The 21,010-nt window shown below is 38.0% G+C and overlaps 1 protein-coding gene across 2 annotated transcripts in view; it reads right to left on the reverse strand.

Annotated features, from left to right (window-relative positions):
• The window catches only part of LOC117300755 (adenylyl cyclase-associated protein 1-like), a 41,699-nt gene that overhangs the window by 20,338 nt on the left and 351 nt on the right, over positions 1-21,010 (reverse strand). For both annotated transcript variants that reach the window (XM_033784538.1, XM_033784537.1), the window contains exons 2-13: positions 16,677-16,846; positions 16,019-16,119; positions 15,227-15,304; positions 14,319-14,465; positions 13,101-13,186; positions 12,036-12,141; positions 10,491-10,530; positions 8,904-9,007; positions 6,430-6,507; positions 5,818-5,961; positions 5,295-5,380; positions 4,114-4,219 (exon numbers count right to left, since the gene is read on the reverse strand). In XM_033784538.1, coding sequence (XP_033640429.1) covers positions 4,114-4,219; positions 5,295-5,380; positions 5,818-5,961; positions 6,430-6,507; positions 8,904-9,007; positions 10,491-10,530; positions 12,036-12,141; positions 13,101-13,186; positions 14,319-14,465; positions 15,227-15,304; positions 16,019-16,119; positions 16,677-16,836 — 1,236 coding nt within the window. In that variant the 5' untranslated portion in view covers positions 16,837-16,846. The remainder of the gene's footprint in view (positions 1-4,113; positions 4,220-5,294; positions 5,381-5,817; positions 5,962-6,429; positions 6,508-8,903; positions 9,008-10,490; positions 10,531-12,035; positions 12,142-13,100; positions 13,187-14,318; positions 14,466-15,226; positions 15,305-16,018; positions 16,120-16,676; positions 16,847-21,010) is intronic.

The following is a 21,010-nucleotide window of genomic DNA, read 5'->3' on the forward strand; positions in this document are numbered from 1 at the left end:
ATAATTTTTTATATTTTTTATATTTACTGTTGTTACCCTCCAGAGGGTTATAGGATTGTTCCACTATAAAATAAAATAAAATAAATAAATAGACTGATTGTATTTCAAAACTAATGCGCTTCTTAGAACAGTTTAAATGGCTATATAAATGGTATATATATAGCTGCTACTGTCAGACTGTAGATATAAAACAAAAAAGGCATAACTGTAAAGTTTGAAAGAGAGAAACAAAAAAAAGAAAAAGCAGAAGCTTTGGGTGTTCCACACCATTGTGTTTCACTGCCACTGTTTTGTTCCTCAACTGCGAAACTGAATGAAACCTTGAAATCACATCAGAAACTTAAGTTAACGCGTCGCCGGTCGCTAGTGATCAGTTTTTATCAGAAAAATAGGTGTGAAATTAAAAATTCAAGATGGCACGACCACACAGTCTTCAGAATAGGAAACGGGTCTCTAGAGCATGCTGTTGTGACCTATTTTTTTTAAGGGGTTGCTGTTTGCAAAAAAAAACCTACACAATTTACTTGTCCATTACGATCAATTTATGACTGGAATAAATGGTGCATGACAGGGTTGAATTAAAAACTTTTCAACAAAACCCATAACTTTCAAGTTGGAAAAAAATAAATACGTGATGACATCAATCATGAACACTTCGTTGTAATTTCATGAACAATTTAATGTCTAGTTATTATTATAACATGTACATGTACAGTAGGCCTATGTACCGTGTTTCCCCAAAAAACCTATACACTTTTGAAATGGCTGCCGAATAAAAATGTATGATTCTGGGGGAAAAAGTTTAGGCTAGCTTATGGATTCAACTTTCTTATGACATCAAAAAGTCAAAAAATAATTCATGCTTGGGTGAGCACTGCTCACTGCTTAAGAATAAGTAGCCGACATCTTGGAGTGAATTTTGTAAGCTCCAAAGGACTTACACATGTGTACCTCTCACAAATTGGAAGCCAAATATTACTGCGCAACCTAATTTTCATACCCTTTACAAAAAAGAGCAGTGTTCCCCCAATCATGAATTTTTTCAGACTTTTTTGTCATATATGAAAGTTGAATTCATAAGCTATCCATACATGTACAATATAAACCTTTCCCCCAGAATCATATATTTTTATTCGGCAGCCATTTTAAATTTGTATAGGTTTTTTAAAGTCACACAGTAGTCATGGTAGTTGGATTTTGATGGCGTGTGGTGTCATGGCCTGGCAGTTTAGAACACCAGATTCAAACTATGGTGTTTCTGATATCAGAGTGTGTGTTCGAGTTCCGGTTGTGACACTTGTGTCATTTATGACACTTAACCATGACGATTCATCTTTCGGATGAGGGAGGGATGGGACGTAAAGCCTGTTGTCCCATGCTTTGTGTAATGCGTGTTAAATAACCTAGTGTATTGAAAAGAGAAGGGGGTTCACCAAGGTGTTCCTTGAGCGTCATTAAGTGATGGATATGTGCGCTATAAATAAGAATCCACTATTATTACTATTTATTACTAAAGTTCTACATACTGACGTACATGCACATTGCACCTACCTGAACTAACGCCATGAAGAAACCCTTGCTTGGCTTCAAACAGAGACTGTATTTTATAACTTTTCACACGATCCACGCTCAAAACTTCCCCTACTAAGAATAAATGTCAGTTCCTTTTACGAAACAATCATAATTTCCTGTTCAATTCAGATTTTCTGTAACCATGTTCCTCTTTTGTGAACTTAATATGCAGTTACTCCGTGTTGTTTCCATTACAATCATGTATTGCAAGGAATCTACATAAAGTAATCTATAGTAGGTGTACATAGGGATAAAGAAGATCATTTTCATTTTATTTTACTTCATTTCATTCAATAATTTGTCTGGTTTGTGATCCTTGAGTACATGCAAGCGTACCAGAAGTGAAATCCTTAAAATGTTTAAATGCAGTGGACACTTTTGGGTAATTTTACTCAAAATACCTATTAGCATACAATTTTACATGGTAACAAGTGACACAACTTTGTGAGAAATGGCTCCCTCTGAAGTAATATTAAACAAATTTGACCTCAGAATTAGATTTTGAGGTCTCCAAATCAAGCATTTTCTTTCTTTATTATCTCCCAACGTCGAACACCAATTGAGCTCAAATTCTCATACGTTTGTTATTTTATGCATAATGTTGAGATACACTTGTCTTTGACAATCACCAATAGTGTCCAGTGAACTATAACTAAAAGAACCCTCCCTTGAAACAAGGGGTGGCTCCTCTCCCCAACCCCCCCCCCCCCACCACCAAAAAAAAATATAATTAAAAATGGCTTTACTTGTAGGTCAGCGCAGCAACCGGTTTCATTTTCTGTTTGACGTCACACACACCAACAAGTACGTGGGGGACTCTATCTTGGTCACCTAATTTTATTGACTGCCTTTTTCTCGTCCTGGACAGACGCCAACTCTTTAGTTTTGGTTCTGCTCTACAAATCAAGGAACTTCCCCACACAGCGTTTCCTCTAATAAATCCGTTCAAATGCAAAACAAACTAAGACTAAAAATCCCTCAGGGCATTAAAAAAAAACATATTCTTTCACTTCAAACCACAGTGATTTTGTTATTACTTTTTTCCCAGTTTTCATGGGGCTGAACTTTTTTCATTTTTATTATTCCAATCCTGTCGCGATCCTTTGTGGTTCTTTACGACCCCCCTGATATCAAAGAGCCCCAAGGTAGGCTAGAAAGGTTTGATTGACAGACCAGACAACAAGCTCTGACATTTGGAGCACTTGATTACAAATTTGTTTACCGGAGCTGTTGTTTGTTGTGTATGCTTACAAGTTCAAATCTCTGACGATTACATTGAAAAAGAGGACAGGGAGAAATGGCAAAAAAAAAAAAAAAAAAGTAGGTACCGTATAGAAAGTATCAAATCACTGTATAATCATTGCAAAGTGGAAAATGTTCATTCATAAATTTAGCCCATCCGCTTGCGATCCTACCCCCTGTACAGACTGCGAAAAAAAGAAAAAAAAAAAAAATTACAACGCATTGATAGGGGGCGCCCTACCCTGGTAATTTTTTTTACCTGGGCCTTTTACCTGGGCCTTTTACGGTCACTATTTGCCACTTCCTGAGCAAACTATGAATTTTCTGCGCTAGCTGTGTAAGTGTTGTGCTTTCATTTTATTGGTAAAGTGTTTTTTATTTTAGTTCTTTACCTTACTTGTATGCTCTTGTATTTCTGTTTGTATGCGTCTTTGCTCTTTTTTCCTGCTATATACATTGTCGACTACTTTATTTTATTTTTTTATAATTCTACTTTATTATTGTTCTTTTTAGGATCAGCTGGAGAGGAGAGCCTCTCAACAGGAACTGTATTTCTGTTAGGCAATCCTTTGGGCTCCAGCTGTTACTTTTTTCTTTACTGTATTTAAATTACCCTTTGGTGTTTTTCCAATGTTTTTAACCTAGTGTATTTAAATTGCTCTTTGGTGTATTTTTCAATGTTTTAGTATTGTCCAGAGGCCCACACTTCGTGTATCATAACTTATATATAAAAAAACAAACCTGTGAAAATTTAGGTTCAATCGGTCATCGGAGTCGGGAGAAAATAACGGGAAAACCCACCCTTGTTTTCTGCACGTTTCGCTGTGTCATGACATGTGTTTAAAATAAATCTGTAATTCTCGACATCGAGAATTGATAATTGTTTAATGTTTTCTCAAAAAGTAAAGCATTTCATGAAATAATATTTCAAGATAAGTCTTTCACTATTACGTTCTGCAAACCCTGTAAGTTGTTTGTAAATCTGTGAACTTTTTTTTCTTATGTTCTGAGAGTTTCCAATGGCTTTAATGTGCATTATTGTACTTTTTATTCCTGAAAAAGTGTACAAACATAAATAAATAAATAAATAAATATAAATATAAAGTGAAGAATGCTTGTTACGTGGAGTACACACACCACAAGCAATAACTTCCCTGCTAACTTGTGAAATATGCTTGATGTAAGCGCAGTATACCCTACTTCTGTAAGCGCAGATTCTTTGCTTAAAGTATAAAGCAGATCCATGAAATCGTACCCTGGTTCCAAGGTATCCACAAGAAAAAAAAGTTTGACACTTACCTGTGGGTTCCAGGTGAGGCCTGTAAGGTGATAGGCAGCTACGAAGTCCTTCAATTTGTTGATGGAATTTGTGTAGGCTCTCATCCACTCAACCTGTTTGTCATCCCTGGCAACAATGGCAAAAAGGGGAACTATTACAAAACATCAGTTCTGGAACTTTTCACACATCGGACTCAAGTTCCGATGACAGGGTATTCAGAGTATGGGTTCGAGTCCCGGTCATGACACTTGCGTCCTTCGGTGAAACACTTACATTGTACAACTGTAATTGGTTCCAGCAACCTGTGTGCTCATTTTGGCCGATGCTGCATACTCCAAAGAGGGTTTGGGATGCTTCAAGACAGCTTAAGGCTGGATGAACAGGGGTCACACTAGCATAAGAGGCTTGGATTTCAACCCACAATAAACCACAGTTCCTGTCAAAAGTACACCCCTCGATCAATTCAATCCAATAATTTATTTGTCCATTAAAAAGATAAAAACTGAAGTTTTTACATGTCAAAACATTGATTAAAAGCTCCACGACAGAAAACAAAAAATTACAGAAATATGTATAAAACTATGATTTAAGTTTACACTGATGAAAGATAAGTAAAAAACACAAAAGAACCACCAAAAACACCACATTTAAGCAAAAACTGCCCAAACCTCGACGCTCCCACCAGCCACAGGATAAAAATAACCAGTACAAACCCATTAAGGATCATTACCAACCTCAAACTGAAAAAGGCACAAATGATTGAATTAAGAAAGCGTGTTCTACATTGGTTGCTGGCAGTGAAACCACTTTAATATGTAATCCACCATACATAAACTGACAAATCTGTACAAGTTTGAGATCAATCGGCCATCTGGGTCACGAGAGAAAAACCGATTACAAATTTTGCGTTGCATCGATGCCAAAACAAAACAAATAAAACGCTCACCGAGCGATAAACTCCAATCGCAAAATTAGATTGTTCATTTCTCATCAAATATGAAATTTCAGACAGAAATATTTCAAAGGTAGTTTTCTACTATCATCATCATTAGACCGTGTAAGTTTTATGTATATCTGTGATCTTCACGATTTTTGTTTCTTACCAACTCTGTAACGTTCCTTTAAACCTCTGTGGAGTACCCAAATAGTAACCTCCTTAGCAGAGGTACATGTAATTAACAAGAACAAGAAGTTTACTCACTTTCCCTTGAAATCCTTCAGCACACGGTTTCCATAGAACAGACTCTGATCATAGCATTCCTTCAGGTAGTTACAAGGCTTCGGTGCCTGAAAAACAGAAAAGCAAATCACCATCTTTGTTAAAGAGGAAGGGAAATGACCAATTCAGTTTTGTGGAAAAAAAAGAGGCATTAATTCCGGTTTAAAACAGAGGAATCACATCCCTGTAGAGTGGTCTATTTCACCCGAACCCCAGCTCTGTAAAAAGTTTGGAAGGTAGTGCATTCTGCTTTACCAACCAGTCTCCCCTAGTGGATGATACTCATGCCTACATCATTTCGGACTGTAAATTGATGAAGGGGATAACTCCGTTTCAGCCCCAGGAGTAGGTGGCAACATAGCCCAAATCATTTAAGTGTAGTCCTCACCTTGAAGTGGCTGTCCAGCCTTATGAGTTGGATTTTTTCTCATAAAAAAAAAATTATAATAATATTATAAATTTATCACAAAAATACATGCACAAAGAGTCTAAGTTGGACACTCACCACTGAGACCCATCCGACACATCCAATACCCTCCTTGACCGTCATGAGGTGATTGAAGACTTTACTCGCTCTGTTCTTCTCGCAATACTGGATGACAGCGTCGACCTTCTCCGACAACGGCTTGCAAACCTTAGCTAATAAATCCTGTGATGAGACAATCAAATACAGTATTCCATTGTTTTTTGGTCAAATACATGTATCAATAACAACAATTACATGAAGTCCACTCGATCCACTTAAGCTAAAGTAGTAGTCCCAGCCGATTTTTTACCTTCCACCCAGGTAGTAGTAAATAAGCAGGACAGTCTTTTTCAGAAATGAGAAGTCTCAAAAATTCTGAAAATCTACTCCGTAGTAGAATACAAAACAAGACAGTTCTCATAAGAACAAACTCTACCTGGCAAGTAGATACCTGTACACACATGGTATTACGGCAAACCAAATATTGACCAATAATAACATTTTTATAGCACTTAATACTGCCATTTCTAACGCATTAACCAGAAATTGCAAAGAGATGAGTCTTTAATAGAGAGATTTGAATGAGTCAGTAGAAGTAGCTTGACGGATATTTAGAGGGAGGTTGTAACGTTATGAGACGTCTTTACTTACCGGTGCGGGTTGTTTGCTGACCACAGCCTCTTCCAAGATTTTACGCTCCACTGCATAAGCTTCCTCAACCAGTTTAGCCTGTGGGGCAAAGGTCACGATAATAAGTGGCATTTATAGAAATCTAATAACTCTTGTTTCTCTTATTTCTTGAGGAACCAGCCCAAAACTGTCACGGTATTTTCATCAAGAACATTCAATCAATCAATGTTTAGCGAGATGAAAAACACAGCACTCGTGACCAACCACATCTCTTGCTGTTTTGCAGGCAGCATTCACACAGACACCCGTAAAATTTCCAAAAACATAAGCAGTGGGTTCAAATTTGTTGACGTACTTTTATCTTCTAAATTTCCAATCAAGGGGGGCACAACATGATGCTTACTACTAACATTACTGTCTTTATAAAAAAGTAGCCTTTCGGATAAAAAGTTACACCATTTTTTTTCTGCAGAGTAAGGAAGTAAGGAAGTATGCGCTACCCCTAAGTGGGTTGGATGAACTTGAGGCTCTAGTGAAGAGAGGCATTGGTACGGCGCGCTGCCCATGGTAGTGAAGGCTCTTCTGTATCAGTTCTCATTTTCATTCCAGCGTATTTGTTTAAAGACACTGGACACTATTGGTGATTGTCAAAGACCAGTTTTCTCATTTGGTGTATCTCAACATATGCATAAAATAACAAACCTGTGAAAATTTGAGCTCAACTGGTCGTCGAAGTTGCGAGATAATAATGAAAGAAACAACACCCTTGTCACACGAAGTTGTGTGCTTTCAGATGCTTGATTTCCAGACCTCAAAATCTAATTCTGAGGTCTCAAAATCAAATTCGTGGAAAATTACTTCTTTTTCGAAAACTACGTCACTTCAGAGGGATCCGTTTCTCACAATGTTTTTTACTATCAACCTCTCCCCATTACTCATTACCAAGTGAGGTTTTAGGCCGAACAAAAGAATAGTTGTGTTTCCTATTACACTGTGCAGGAGAATAGGGTAGGTAGGTAGGCAATAACTTTTTTTTTTGCTTAAAATTTTTATGGCTCTGAAAATTAGGGTAGGCTAATGTTCCGATATTTTTTTTATTTTGCGCACTCAATTGAAAAACTGACCGTGTCAAATTTGTTATGTAAATATCAATAGTCCCTACATGCAGTACTGTCTATTCACTGATTTGTGAATACATGTATCTGACTTAATTAACACCAATTGAAATTGGATGGTTTGAGTACAAATACAAACACAAGAACATGTAACCATTCTTTCAAGAACAAATAACAATGTTTTTATTGCAGTTTTTATGTAAAAGTAAATGAATAAATATAAATATGTGAGGTTTGTGGAGACACCATGCTAGATCCCTTGCAGCAATGCGAAGACTCCCCCTGTCCCCAGCTAGCTGTGCCGCCATGATGCTGCAGCGAAAAACACTATTTATTTTTACATGCGGTGCCGTGACACACACAGTACACGGCATGCACAAACCCACGCTGCACGTACACACATAGTACATGTTTAGTTTAGATGTACATGTTTATGTATATACTCATGTACAGCACATGCATGCAACGAAAGGAGTTGAGAAGTCTCGATCGATTGCGTCTCGGTGGGGCACCATGCTTGTGTTGACCCTTGTCAAACATTTTCAAAAACACTTTCCTCATTTATATTAATGTATTCTTAAGTCATAAAAACAAAATTGCAAAAAATAACTTTTCAGAAATTGCAATGCTTGACCCCCAACTTTATCTGCAAATAAACGGAGTGACAAATTTCTGAAAACACCCCTACACTCCTTTTTCGACGAGCCCAAGTACGTCACAGAACCGCGCAAAAAAAGTAATCACGCAAGTTCAAAATTCCAATGCGCAATGTTGGAAATGTGCACATTCTCGCAGGTAAAATGTTTTAATTTGCGTAGGCACGTCTTCAATTTGCGCAAGTGTTGCAAGCACACTTCTAGAATATATAAACACAACAACTGAATTTGTCGAGAAGGTCCTGGTGCGTGTGGTGTGTGTGTGTGGACCGACGAAATCATAACGATCCGAAGGACGGGACGACACGCGGCGTGCCGGTGGGTACAACTGTACGTACGATTGAAGTGACTGAATTTGCCGACGGAATTGGAACGACTTGTACTTTTGTAGGAGCTAGCTCACGAAATTACGTGGTGGTACGATCGAAGTGACCAAGGTACGAAATGGAAAAGGTTCGAAGTGTCCGACATTCATGTTTGAATGAGTAAAAAAATAAAGGAAAAAACGAAGAAGAAATCCAGGACGATGTGCACAAAAATGAGGTTTAGGGTCGGCACCATAAGATTTTATTTTATATCGTTTTAACGAATAAAAAGATGTAGGGTCGGCGTGATTTTCTAGGGACGGTCGGGTAACCGGAAACACAACTATTATTTTGTTCGGCCTTATGCTAATAATTATTTTGAGTATATACCAATACTGTCCACTGCCTTTAATACTCACATGTTCAGCGACTTGACCGCCCAGTTCCTTAGAGAGGTTCAAGTATTTGCTGAGCTCACCGGACACGAAGGCATCAAAGGCTGCCAATGCTTCCGAGCTATCACCTTCAATAAAATAGAAAAATACAGCATTACAAGAAAGAGTACTCCGGCCAGAGTTTGTTACTTATTTTAAATTATGCCGTCCTCCAGGAGCCTGCACGGTCGACGCGGTCCTGTATTAAAGCAGGACTGAAAAGGCTGTGCACTTCCAACTGGAAACAAACACCAAGGCCTTGAACGTTTTTTAGGCTGGTTTCAATTATTTCTGGATTATATTAAACGGGGTGTTGTGGCCGATAAGAGCACCGAATTCAAGCTCTGGTGATTCTGTTCAGCGGAGTGTGGGTTCGAATCCCAGTCGTGACACTTGTGTCCCTGAGCAAGACACTTCACTGTAATTGCTTCTCTCCACCCAGGGGTAAATGGGAACCTGTGAGGGCAGAGTTGGTTCTTGTGATTGGTTTAGCCGAGTAGCGCATATATTGCGCACAGGCTGTATACTCCCCAGGGAGCTGAGATGGTTTAAGGAATGATTTAAGGCTCAGTGACCAGGGGTAATAATGTTGAAGCGCCATGAGCGTCACTGCGTGACGGACCTGAGCGCTATATAAGAAGCCACTATTATTATGAGTAAGACATTTTGAAAGTTTAAAATGCTCTCAAATTAAATCTTCAAGACAAAAGTAGAGTTTGTGCAATTTGACATTTGAACACAAACTTTCTGTTGTGCGCTTGAGGCTTAAGTGGTCAAACAAATTTGCACCTTCGGTGTTGATGTCAAAGAGGTCCAGTGGTCCAGTGGTTAGACAGCAGCAATTACAATCACAAGGTTGTGGGTTCGAATCCTATGTAGCTAACCACCAATTTGATAATGTCTTCTAGTTACTGAATCACAATTTCTTGATTTGTGCAATTCTTAGTCAAAGATGTTAAACCAATGTTTGTATGTGAGAGATTGGCGGCATGTTGCCAGCTTGGTGTTTATAAATACCCCCTGTGGGGGTTCCCTTGATGGGAAGTTCATCTAAACAAACAAACAAACAAACAAACAAACAAACAAACAAACAAACAAACAAACAAACAAACCAACAAACCAACAAACAAATAATTTGTTAAACAAGAAGGTTAAACATCTATTAAAGACATTGGACACCATTGGTAATTGTCAAAGACCAGTCTTCTCACTTGGTGTATCTCAACATATGCATAAAATAACAAACCTGTGAAAATTTGAGCTCAATGGTCGATTTGTTGCGAGATAACAATGAAAGAAAAAAACACCCTTGTCACACAAAGTTGTGTGCTTTTAGATGGTTGATTTCAAAACCTCAAATTCTAAATCTGAGGTCTCGAAATCAAATTCGTGGAAAATTACTTCATTCTCCAAAACCATGTCACTTCAGAGGGAACTGTTTCTCACAATGTTTTATACAATGCTTTATCAACCTCTCCCCATAACTCGTCACCAAGAAAGGTTTTATGCTAATAACTATTGTGAGTAATTACCAATAGTGTCCACTGACTTTAAAAATAATCTTAAACTTACCAGTACTGGTTTGGGCAACTGATGCAGCTCCAGCACCTCCCTGGAAAAAAAAATTAAAAAATCATTATATTAAAAGTTTACAACACTTCAGATCTAAATGATTATAACTATATTATTTGTGGTAATGAAACCAAAGATGCCTCACAAGTTAATATATTCACTATAGCTTCAAAGCCTGAGTAAACCTGTACACAAGGGTGCTTGCTATGTGAACTAGAAACACTGGGGTTAACACCTACAGTGTACTAATCTCAACTGCTACTCATGCCTACATTCAGCAGGACATTAATTACTAGTTTATTTCTTTTCTTTTTTACATGTTATTTTTAATATGTACAATGTGCTCACTTTGTTTGCCAATTTACTACTTTTACAACCCTATCTGGGAACTCGCTGCTTGTATTACTCAAAATGTATTTATTTGACCGCAGTCTCGGATGTTCCGTTACAGAAGGCCAGTCCTTCTCTGGATGTCAGACCCCATTCATACTGTATAGTCTTTTAATGTATGATACATTTTGTATTGACCATTATTCATTATTTATCTGTATGTACATTATGATTGTACAAGTACAGTGTGTATGAATGGAAATAAAACAAACAAACAAACAAAGGACACAACACAAGTGCCTCGACCGGGACTTGAACCCACACTCTGCTGATCAGAAATACCAGAACTTAAATCATTAGCTCTTATACATGTAGGGTCTATGTACTTTTTGTAGGACAAAAAAACACAATGTCCACAGATTTACACTAAACTTACACAGTTTGAAGATAATGATAGTAGAAAGCTTCCCTGAAAATATTACTTGCTGAAGTGCTGTTGTTTTTAAGAAATGAGTAAAACAATGTCATGGAAATAATTTTTGTCTCACTCATGATCATGAGACGAAAATTATTTTAGCATGTAAAAACGTATTTTCATGACATTGTTTTACTCATTTCTCAAAAACTACAGCACCTAAGCAACTAATATTTTAAGGTAAACTTTCTACTATCATTATCTTCAAACGTTGCAAGTTTAATGTAAATCTGTGGACATTGTGTTTTGTGTTTAACAAAAAAGATCCCAATCCTTTTACTGCTAGGCCGCAACACGCCACACAGTCAGGTAAGAATCTCAAGGAAGTGGTCAGAGAAAGTTATAGGGCAACAGGGCTGAGTGGTTTAGCGCATCAAATTCAAGTTCTGGTGATCAAGTCATCAAATTCTGGGTTAAGGTGCCGGTCTTAACACTTGTGTCATTGAGCAAGATGCGTTATAATAATAACCTCTTTTCACCCAGGGGTACCTGCAAGGGCAGAGGTTGACATTGTGTATTAAAAAAGCCCTTGGGGTGCTATGGTTGCCCATACTCCACCGGGAACTGAGAGAAATTAAAGGAATGTCAGTGGCCCAATGACCACGCCACTCTGCGAATCTGATAGGGAGGATTAGCGCGTACTTGAAGATAAAATAACTTGTTTTCATTGCTAATTATTGTTATTAAAAGTGGTGGGCTTTGACCTTTGACATTTTGACCTACATGTACATAGAACTTACTTCGACATTCCAGAGGATGCCCGTCAGGCAGTTGTCTGTGATGTACTCTTCCAGCTTCTTGATGGTCAACATAAAAGCTCTCATCCATTCCACTTGCTTGTCATCTCTACAAGCAATACAGACAGAAACAGGTTTTATAATAGTGATGGTTAAATTTGTTTGGTTATCATTCTCAAAGGAACACGTTGCCTTGGATTGGACGAGTTGGTCTATGTATGAAAAGCGTTTGAAACGGTTGCTATGAAATGCATATGGTTAGAAAGATGTTTTAAAAGTAAAATATAATGATCCATAATTACCGCTCAAAATTGCACGATTTTCATTTTACGTCGCGAACTAACACGATCAGCCATTTATGGCAGTCAAATTTGACTCCCATCAAATTTGACTCCCATAAAATGGCCGACCGTGTTTGTCGACGAGGTAAAACGAAAACCACGCAATTTCGAGGCATATTTGTGTAGATCATTGTATTCTACTTTTTACAACATCTTTCTAACCATATCGATTTTATAACAAACGGTTACAGAACGCTTTTCAAAGACCAACTCGACAGATCCAAGGCAACGTGTTCCTTTAAAACTAATAAAAACTATTGGTTAGAAGCCTACAGCAGCTTTCGATAATATACATGTAAAGCAATTTTGCCTCAAAATTTAATTCGGGCTCTCAACCCAAATCAACTGCCACCAGGGGCACACTGCCACCTACTCATGGGGCTGAAACAGGGTTAACCTCCTGCAGAGTCCGATGAGTATCATCCACTAGGAGCCTGGATGGTAAAGCAGACTTTTTACGAAGCATTTATGGTCAAGTGTCATGACCAGGATTCAAACCAACACTCTGCTGCAGCTGACAACACCAGAGCTTGAGTTTGGTAAACTACAGCACTTGGCAACGACACACTTGAATGAGGCTTTAGTGACAGCAATCTAGCCACTTCCCCCCCCCCCCCCCGCCCCCTTCCTGAAATTAGGGCTGCAGTACAGTGACACTATTCTGTGCTGGGCTCCCAAACAGTCATCCAGGGGTTTTTACTTTGTCAGAGAAATCTGAAGGACTCACTTTCCCTTGTAGTCCTTGATGACACGGTTGCCGTAGAATAGTCCCTGATCGTACATCTCCTTCACGTATTTCCCTGGTTTGGGCTCCTGGAAATAAAAAAGATTAATTAGTCAGAAGTATGGAAGTTGTAATTGACTGTGCAAGTATCACGCCAACATCACTCACACGGGATGATTAGATCAATCTCACAGTGCCAACTTTTTCAAAGCTTGCAGCATCACAGCCCAGCATTCTCCTGATGACGACCGGGGCATACTGATAAAAATGTTGAGGCGCTAACCACCGGTTCTTTTCAGAACCAACACTACTCAAAAGAGATATTCAGATGTTGTTACTGCAAACCTCTCTTGGTGATACTCGTCTTTGGTCAGGGTTGCAACCATGGAGGGCCTACCCAGGACTCACAATTTTAGCCCAGCATTCTGAGCAAAAACCTTGTGCCGCCCAGCACAGATTTTCCCTAGAATAAATCCAAATCTGCAGGTGCATTGATCGGAGACTCAGCTACATGTAATAATAAGGAGTATCAAATGTCAAAGAGAGAACTGTATTGTCAAAAGGCCATTCAACTTATTGCATGATTTGAAAATTTGCACGGTGGTAATACGATATAGAAAGGTTTGCATAACATGACAGTTTTGAAACCTGGCATCATGCCTTAAGCTGGCAATTCAGCAATAACGGCCCCATAACTAACCATGAATATAGTTGTTGATCCGCTCGCCCTTGGTGGACTTAGACACACAAAAAATATTTGCCCACCACTAAAATTGGTCTAGCTACCACCCTGTCTTTGAAATTACATGTGCAGAGATCACACATTTTAAGCACATGTATGTGCTTAAAATGTTATAGACCAATTCGTGCTGGTGCTAATTCACCGGAGTGTGGGTTCAAATCCCAAGATACTTTACTATAATTGCTTTACTATAATTGCTTCTCTTCACCAAGGGGTATAAATGGGTACCTGCGAGGGTCAAGGTTGATACTGTGAATGAAAAACGCTTTTGGAGCACTGTAAAATGGTAGTCCAGGTTGTATACTCCCCATGGAGCTAAGACAGAATAAAGGGATGCTATCAGCACTAATGTAAAGTGCATTGAGACGGTTATTGTGAAATGCCCTATATAAGAATTTGTTATTATTATTATTATAGACTGTTTTATTGGAATGATTAAAACAGAGTTTCACCCCCATTTCTAAAAAAATGACACGTACCACTGTGACCCAACCGATGCAGCCGATACCCTCCTTCACTGTCATGAAATGATTGATGAAGTTCTTGTCTGCTCTCCTCTTGTCAGCAAACTCTATGACCGCCTCAACCTTCACGTTTAGAGGCGTAAAGAAGCCTGTGATCTCCTTCTGCTTGGACCAATGACAAATTTTGCAAAAAAGAAAAAACTATGAATCAACTTCGTCATAATCATAAAAAATATTATTAACAACAAGGGAAACTGACTGGGTAATGTTTTTAATGATTTGGGGTTGAACAAAGACAATTTACTAGAACAAAGATAATGACAAGATAAGGAGACCGCTAACATAGGGCTGGATCCTCAGTTGGTAAGAGCGCCGACACTAAATCCGGAGGTCATGGGTTCAAGTCCAACTCTAGTCAATATTTCTTTTTTCAACCTCAAATCAATTATAAAAATAATATAAACTAATAAAATATTATTCAAGTTGCTGAAAGGCAGTGGACACTATTGGTAATTACTCAAAATAATTTTTAGCATGAAACCTTACTTGTACCGAGTAATGGGGAGCGGTTGATAGTATAAAACATTGTGAGAAACGGCTCCCTCTGAAGTGACTTAGTTTTTGAGAAAGAAGTATTTTTCCATGAATTTGGTTTCGAGACCTCAGATTTAGAATTTGAGGTCTTGAAATCAAGCATATGAAAGCACACAACTTCGTGTGACAAGGGTGTTCTTTTCTTTCATAGTTATCTCGCAACCTGGATGACCGATTAAGCTGAAATTTTCACAGGTTGGTTGTATTATGCATATGTTGAGACACACCAAGTGGGTAGACTGGTCTTTGACAACTACCAATAGTGTCCAGTGTCTTTAAGATTTGTCAGAGTCATGTTATGATAATTCTTTACAAGTTGGGTGTCTTACCGGACCAGGTCTCTTCATTCCTGCAGCTTTCACTAAGATGTCTCGCATCGCAGCGTAACAATCCTTCACAAGTGCGGCCTGATCAAAGAAAACAGGAAAAAAACAAAAACAAGAAGGGCATGAAACAAAAATTTATGAACAGAGATATTGACAAAATAAGGAGACCGTCACCATAAGGCTACATGTAGATAGCTCAGTTGGTAGAGCAACAGCTGTTCAACCCCCAAATCATTCAAAATTAACCCAGTCATTTTTCCTCGTGGTTTATAATATGTTTCTTAGGCAAATCACTTAGGCAAATCACTCGGATGGGATTCGTGCCCACGACCTCTGCATGGCTAGAGCAGATATCTTACCAATACAGCAGAGATCTAGCCTTGGGCAAGAGGCAGTCTAAATCCCATGTTTAAGCGATGGGTATGGCAACGATTTGTTAATTTTGCATAAGGATAAAGAATATAATTTTTTTTTGTGCACTTTGTAAATGCGTGGTTTTCTGTTTACTCTGTAAACTAACACGGTCGGCCATTTTTTGAGTAAAAAATTGGACTCCACACATTAGAGCGCCGTGTTAATTCTCGACTCGTAAGGAAAACCGTGCAGTTTCAAGGCATATTTGCGTGGATCATTATATTCTACTTTTAAAACATCTTCCTACATGTAACACTGCATTTGTAAAAAAAACCGTTTCAAACGCTTTTTACAGACCAACTCGCCCGATCCAAGGCAACGTGTCCTTTTAAGGAGACACTTTAGAAAAAAGTCATACAAGGGACACAAACAGATGCTTACATGACTAGCGACATCACCACCGATAGCATTGGACAGAGTGAGGTACTTGCCGACATGTTCAGAGACGAACTCATCAAAGGCACTCACAAAAGCTGGAGTTTCTGTTTCAAATATAGAGGGAAAATTTTAATTAGTTTGAATAATTAATTAACATTTTCTTATCATTATTGCTCACCCTTAACACTAAATCTGCGTACAAAAACTGCTTTTGGCTAATTAACGTGACTTCTCAACCCCAAGGGCAACTCAAACAGACTAATTGATCAAGAAGGTACAAGTTTATATAAAATAAAGTATATATTTGGCATTATAATAAAGTAAATAAACAAATTTTTGAAAAATATCATCCTTTTGGCCTTTTATGGCTTGCTTCCAGGCTTGATAATTGGTTCTTGGAAAAAAAGTACCTGAACATTTCATTGAGTACTAGGACTGACCTGGTATTCTGGTATTTGATCACAATTTTAAAATTTTTCCAAGAGCAATAAATTCAGAAATCAGACTAATAACAAATATAGGAAGAATACATACATGTACATGTATCATGCCTGCTTTTAAATTCTCCAAACTGATATTTCCGACAAACAACTCATTTAAGCTTGATTACATCACATTATGAGTTTAACACTTATAGCAAAGAGAGGTGTCAAGTCTTTACCTCCGCTGCCCCCTCTGGCAACACTCTGCAATAACTGGATGACGTTATTAAGTTTTTGGGCTGCGGCTCCGTCGATCTTGCCCGACGCCTTGGCCGACTCTGCCTGGATGCTGGAACTCAGCGTCGTGAGCTGGGAAACGAGGTTGCTGATATCTGCCATGTTTTATAATCTGGAAGAATTCAAACAAAACGAGGAGAAGAAAGATTAAACCTTGTACTTAATCGTATAGGGTGACATATTGCTGAGTGGCTTAGAGCATCAAACTCAAGCGCAGGCCTGTATGCTTTTGAAAGGGCATTTTTGAAAGGGCAAGGGCACCGAGGCATTTTCTCCTATGTCAAGGGCACCCTATCAGGACATTTTAAATTTCTACTTTAGGGCATTTCAAGGGCACCAAGGTAATGACATATCAGGCCTGCAAATTATGGTGGTTTAGTCTTTGAGGTGGGGGCTCAACTTCCGGTCACGACACTTTTCTATGCGCAAAAATCTTAAATTATTTTCTTAACTTATATTTTTAAAACCTCTGTGAAGCGCGTCTCAGCCTTACTTGGGGTTAAGGGCGCTATATAAAAGCTGTTTATTTTTATTATTTTTAAAAAATGTGTATTTTTCTTTCATTATTTTCTTGCAACTTGCAAATTGTATGTCATTACAAAGCTACACTGAAAGAACACAACCAATTGAGCCCAAATTTTTACAGGTTTGTTATTTTATGCATACATGTACATGTATGTTGGGACGTACTGTAACATCAATTGAGAATACTGGTCTTTGACAATTATCAAAAGAATACACTGCCTTTAATGTACTTGTATAAGAACAGCAAGTGTCTGTTTACTTCTTGATGCACTTTCACTCGTAGCAGACTGTGTTTTTGATGACACCACTTTCCCTTTCAATTTGGAGAAGGTGTGATTTCTATCCTCTTTGCCGTTTGTTACATACATTGCATGTATGCAATCCATTCCAATATGAATTACATTGTAAAAATGACATCGGAGGGATGGAAACAATTATTTTTGGGCAAGTTTTTAACCATGATTTAGTAAAAGGGTGTCAAAATTTGTTGGAAATTTTAAAACTGGGTGTCAAAATTGTCACTAACATGTATGTGACAATTTTGACGACAATAAACATATATTGTAAATGAGAGATAAAACAATGGGTGACCAAATTTAAAACATAATGTAGGTTGTGGGTCTGGGTTCCCCTTATTCAAAACCTTTCAACAACAACAAAATCAGTTTGAGGTTTATCTCGTCATAATGCATAAAATAACAAACCTGTGAAGATTTGAGCTCGATTGGGCATCGGAGTTGTGAGATAATAATGAAAGAAAAACACCCTTGTCACACGAAGTTGTGTGCGTTTAGATGGTTGATTTCGAGACCTCAAATTCTAAATCTGAGGTCTCAAAATCAAATCCGTGGAAAATTACTTCTTTCTCGCAAACTGTGTCACTTCAGAGGGAGCTGTTTCTCACAATGTTTTATACCACCAACCTCTCCCCATTACTCGTCACCAAGTAAGGTTTTATGCTAATTACATTCACGCATGCGTACAGACCCTGTTGGTTGGCAAACGCCATAGAGTTGTGCACTAAGCAGATGCGCAGTTGCGTCTGCGTCACGCACCCATTAGCCGTGTACAAAACAGCGCGATGTTCCCTCATTTTGCCAACCAAAACTACGTGCAATTTACATATTTCATGGGAAGGGTCTATTATCAGAATTACAGACAGAACAAATGTGGACTATTTCTTTCTCCCTTTTGCCTACTTGGCTGATACATTAAATGTATAATGTCAAGCGGCGTGCTAACTGTCAGGGGGAAAAGGGGGGGGGCATGCATACAAATAATTTATAAATTAAAATTTTTTTGTAATATGGCTGCCTCATTTTTAGATCAACTTAATGAATACTGCAATTATAAAAAAAAACACTGTTTACACACTTCAATGTATCTGTTTGTCACCCACTTAATAATATGAGAAACAAATTAATTTTTTTACCATAGAGTCTCATGCACCACTAGTCTCAAGACATACATTTTGTTGACATGTAGCCAGCCATCCGTACATTGCGTAAAATAATTCCCAACAGTCGGATATAGACCAACACAATGAGGTTATAACAACATCACAGCTTCCTGTCTATTTCCATCATCAGGGGACATTATGCATTTTGGAAGGTTAATCCTGGATTTATTATTCATAGTGAACATTTGATCAACTGCATCAATGTGATACTCGTACACGGGAATGATTTTTTCCAGTAATGTTTGTGTATTCAAATCAAAATATTCAACTTACTCAGGTATGGTTGACACTTGTACAGAGGTTAGTAATTTAAATAAATACTATTGGTAATATGTCAAAGACCAGTCTTCTCACTGGCTGTATCTCAACATATGCATAAAATAACAAACCTGTGAAAATTTGAGCTCGATTGGTCGTCGGAGTTGCGAGCCAACTATGAAAGAAAAAACACCATTGTCACACGAAGTTGTGTGCTTTCAGATGCTTGAAATTTTAGGTCTCGAAATCAAATTCGTGGAAAATTACCTCTTTCTCGAAAACTACTCCACTTCAGAGGGAGCTGTTTCTCACAATGTTTTGTACTACCAACCTTTCCCCATTACTCGCTACCAAGCCAGGTTTTATGCTAATAATTATTTTGAGTAATTACCAATAGTATCCACTGCCTTTAAACAAGACTTTCAGGCTACTTATCTGATTTTCAGAGAGAAAAATTCGGAATTAAGACTTAAGTACTGGTAGAATATTAATGCATTCATGATTTAATAAGAGCCACAAAACTCTTAATTGTAACTTTCTTTTTAAATTAGATCCATTAATTAGTGCCTAAATTACCACTTTATATGATGTGACTTTCGTCACTTCGAAAGTTTGAACAGTATTTTTACTACAAAATTTAAACAGAAGACAAAATACAGTGGCTAAAACGCCAAGTTTACAAAAAGTTATTGATTTCTACTGGAATTCAAGGATTGTGAATATCTGTGAAAATTATCAGGGTTGTCTTTTCTAACTTTATTTGGGCAGAGCGTATTTTCTGGAACCCCGTTGAGCTCACTCTGAGAACAAAGAACATGTAAAATCAGAGTCTTATTTTTGGCAAGATCCTGTTTCAAAAGAGAACTCCAGGTGCATTAATGTGAAGGGCAATTTTTTTTAAAATATGATTGCACAGCGAAACAAATCTCTTAGTCTTCAATCTACAGAGTTGGGGGGGGAGGGGGGAGGGGCTGCGACTATCACAAAGTTAAAGAACAATTATCAGGCATGCAACAAAACTTTGTAATTGCATATTTTAATTTTTGATGGCACAGCTATGAAGAAGACAAATGAGAAAATCTCATAAGAAGTTTCATACCTGAGGAGTGAGTGTAAACTGTAAAACCATATTACTTAAAAGTTAGTAATACATGTAGTAGTACTACTACTGTAGAGTGTATACTTTTTAACACCTAGGCCTATTTGTTGTTTGTGCGGTTTATTCGGATGACTTTCCGTATTGCGCCATTAATTTTTCACTCATTTTTACAAAAAGGGATATCTTATTGAGGTTAAAGCCATTGGACACTTTCGGTTAACAGTATTGTCCAAAGGCCCACACTTCATGTATCACAACTTATTATAGAATAACAAACCTGTGAAAATTTAGGCTCAATCGGTCATCGGAGTCGGGAGAAAATAACGGGAAAACCCACCCTTGTTTCTGCACGTTTCGCCGTCTCATGACATGTGTTTACTATAAATCCGTAATTCTCGATGTCGAGAATTGAAAATTGTTTTAATGTTTTCTCAAATCTTATCTGTAAGTTATTCGTAAATCTGTGAACTTTTAATTTGTTTTCTGTTCCGAAAGTGTGTAATGGGGGTGATGGCTTACTTCATAGCGAATGAAAAAGTGGTGGCCCCAGACGGAAAGTTTTCCGTTTATCCCCCTGCTGCTTGGTGATATTTAAATAACAAAACAAAACAAAACAACTTGTTTAGAGCCCTATTTAATGAGGTATAAAATGGGAGGTGGGAGGCAGGGCTGGGAGCAAGAGGATACTACCTTTGTTCTTCCGTAAATATTATAAACAAATCGTGGATTCAATTTCATTCAATCATCATGATCATTTGCAAACCTCTGTGGCTGTGTCACCGAGTGTTGACTGTGAAAATCAATGCAAGATATACATTTGACATTCTCCAACATTCATGGGAATCATGGATGGTTAGTTTTGCCGGATTTTCTTCCACATTCAGTGGTTTTGGAGTTAATTAACGGCGGATAAATTGGTGGCGACGTCCGGAAGA

Source organism: Asterias rubens, chromosome 16 (assembly GCF_902459465.1).
Source record: "Asterias rubens chromosome 16, eAstRub1.3, whole genome shotgun sequence".
NCBI classification, from domain to species: domain Eukaryota; kingdom Metazoa; phylum Echinodermata; class Asteroidea; order Forcipulatida; family Asteriidae; genus Asterias; species Asterias rubens.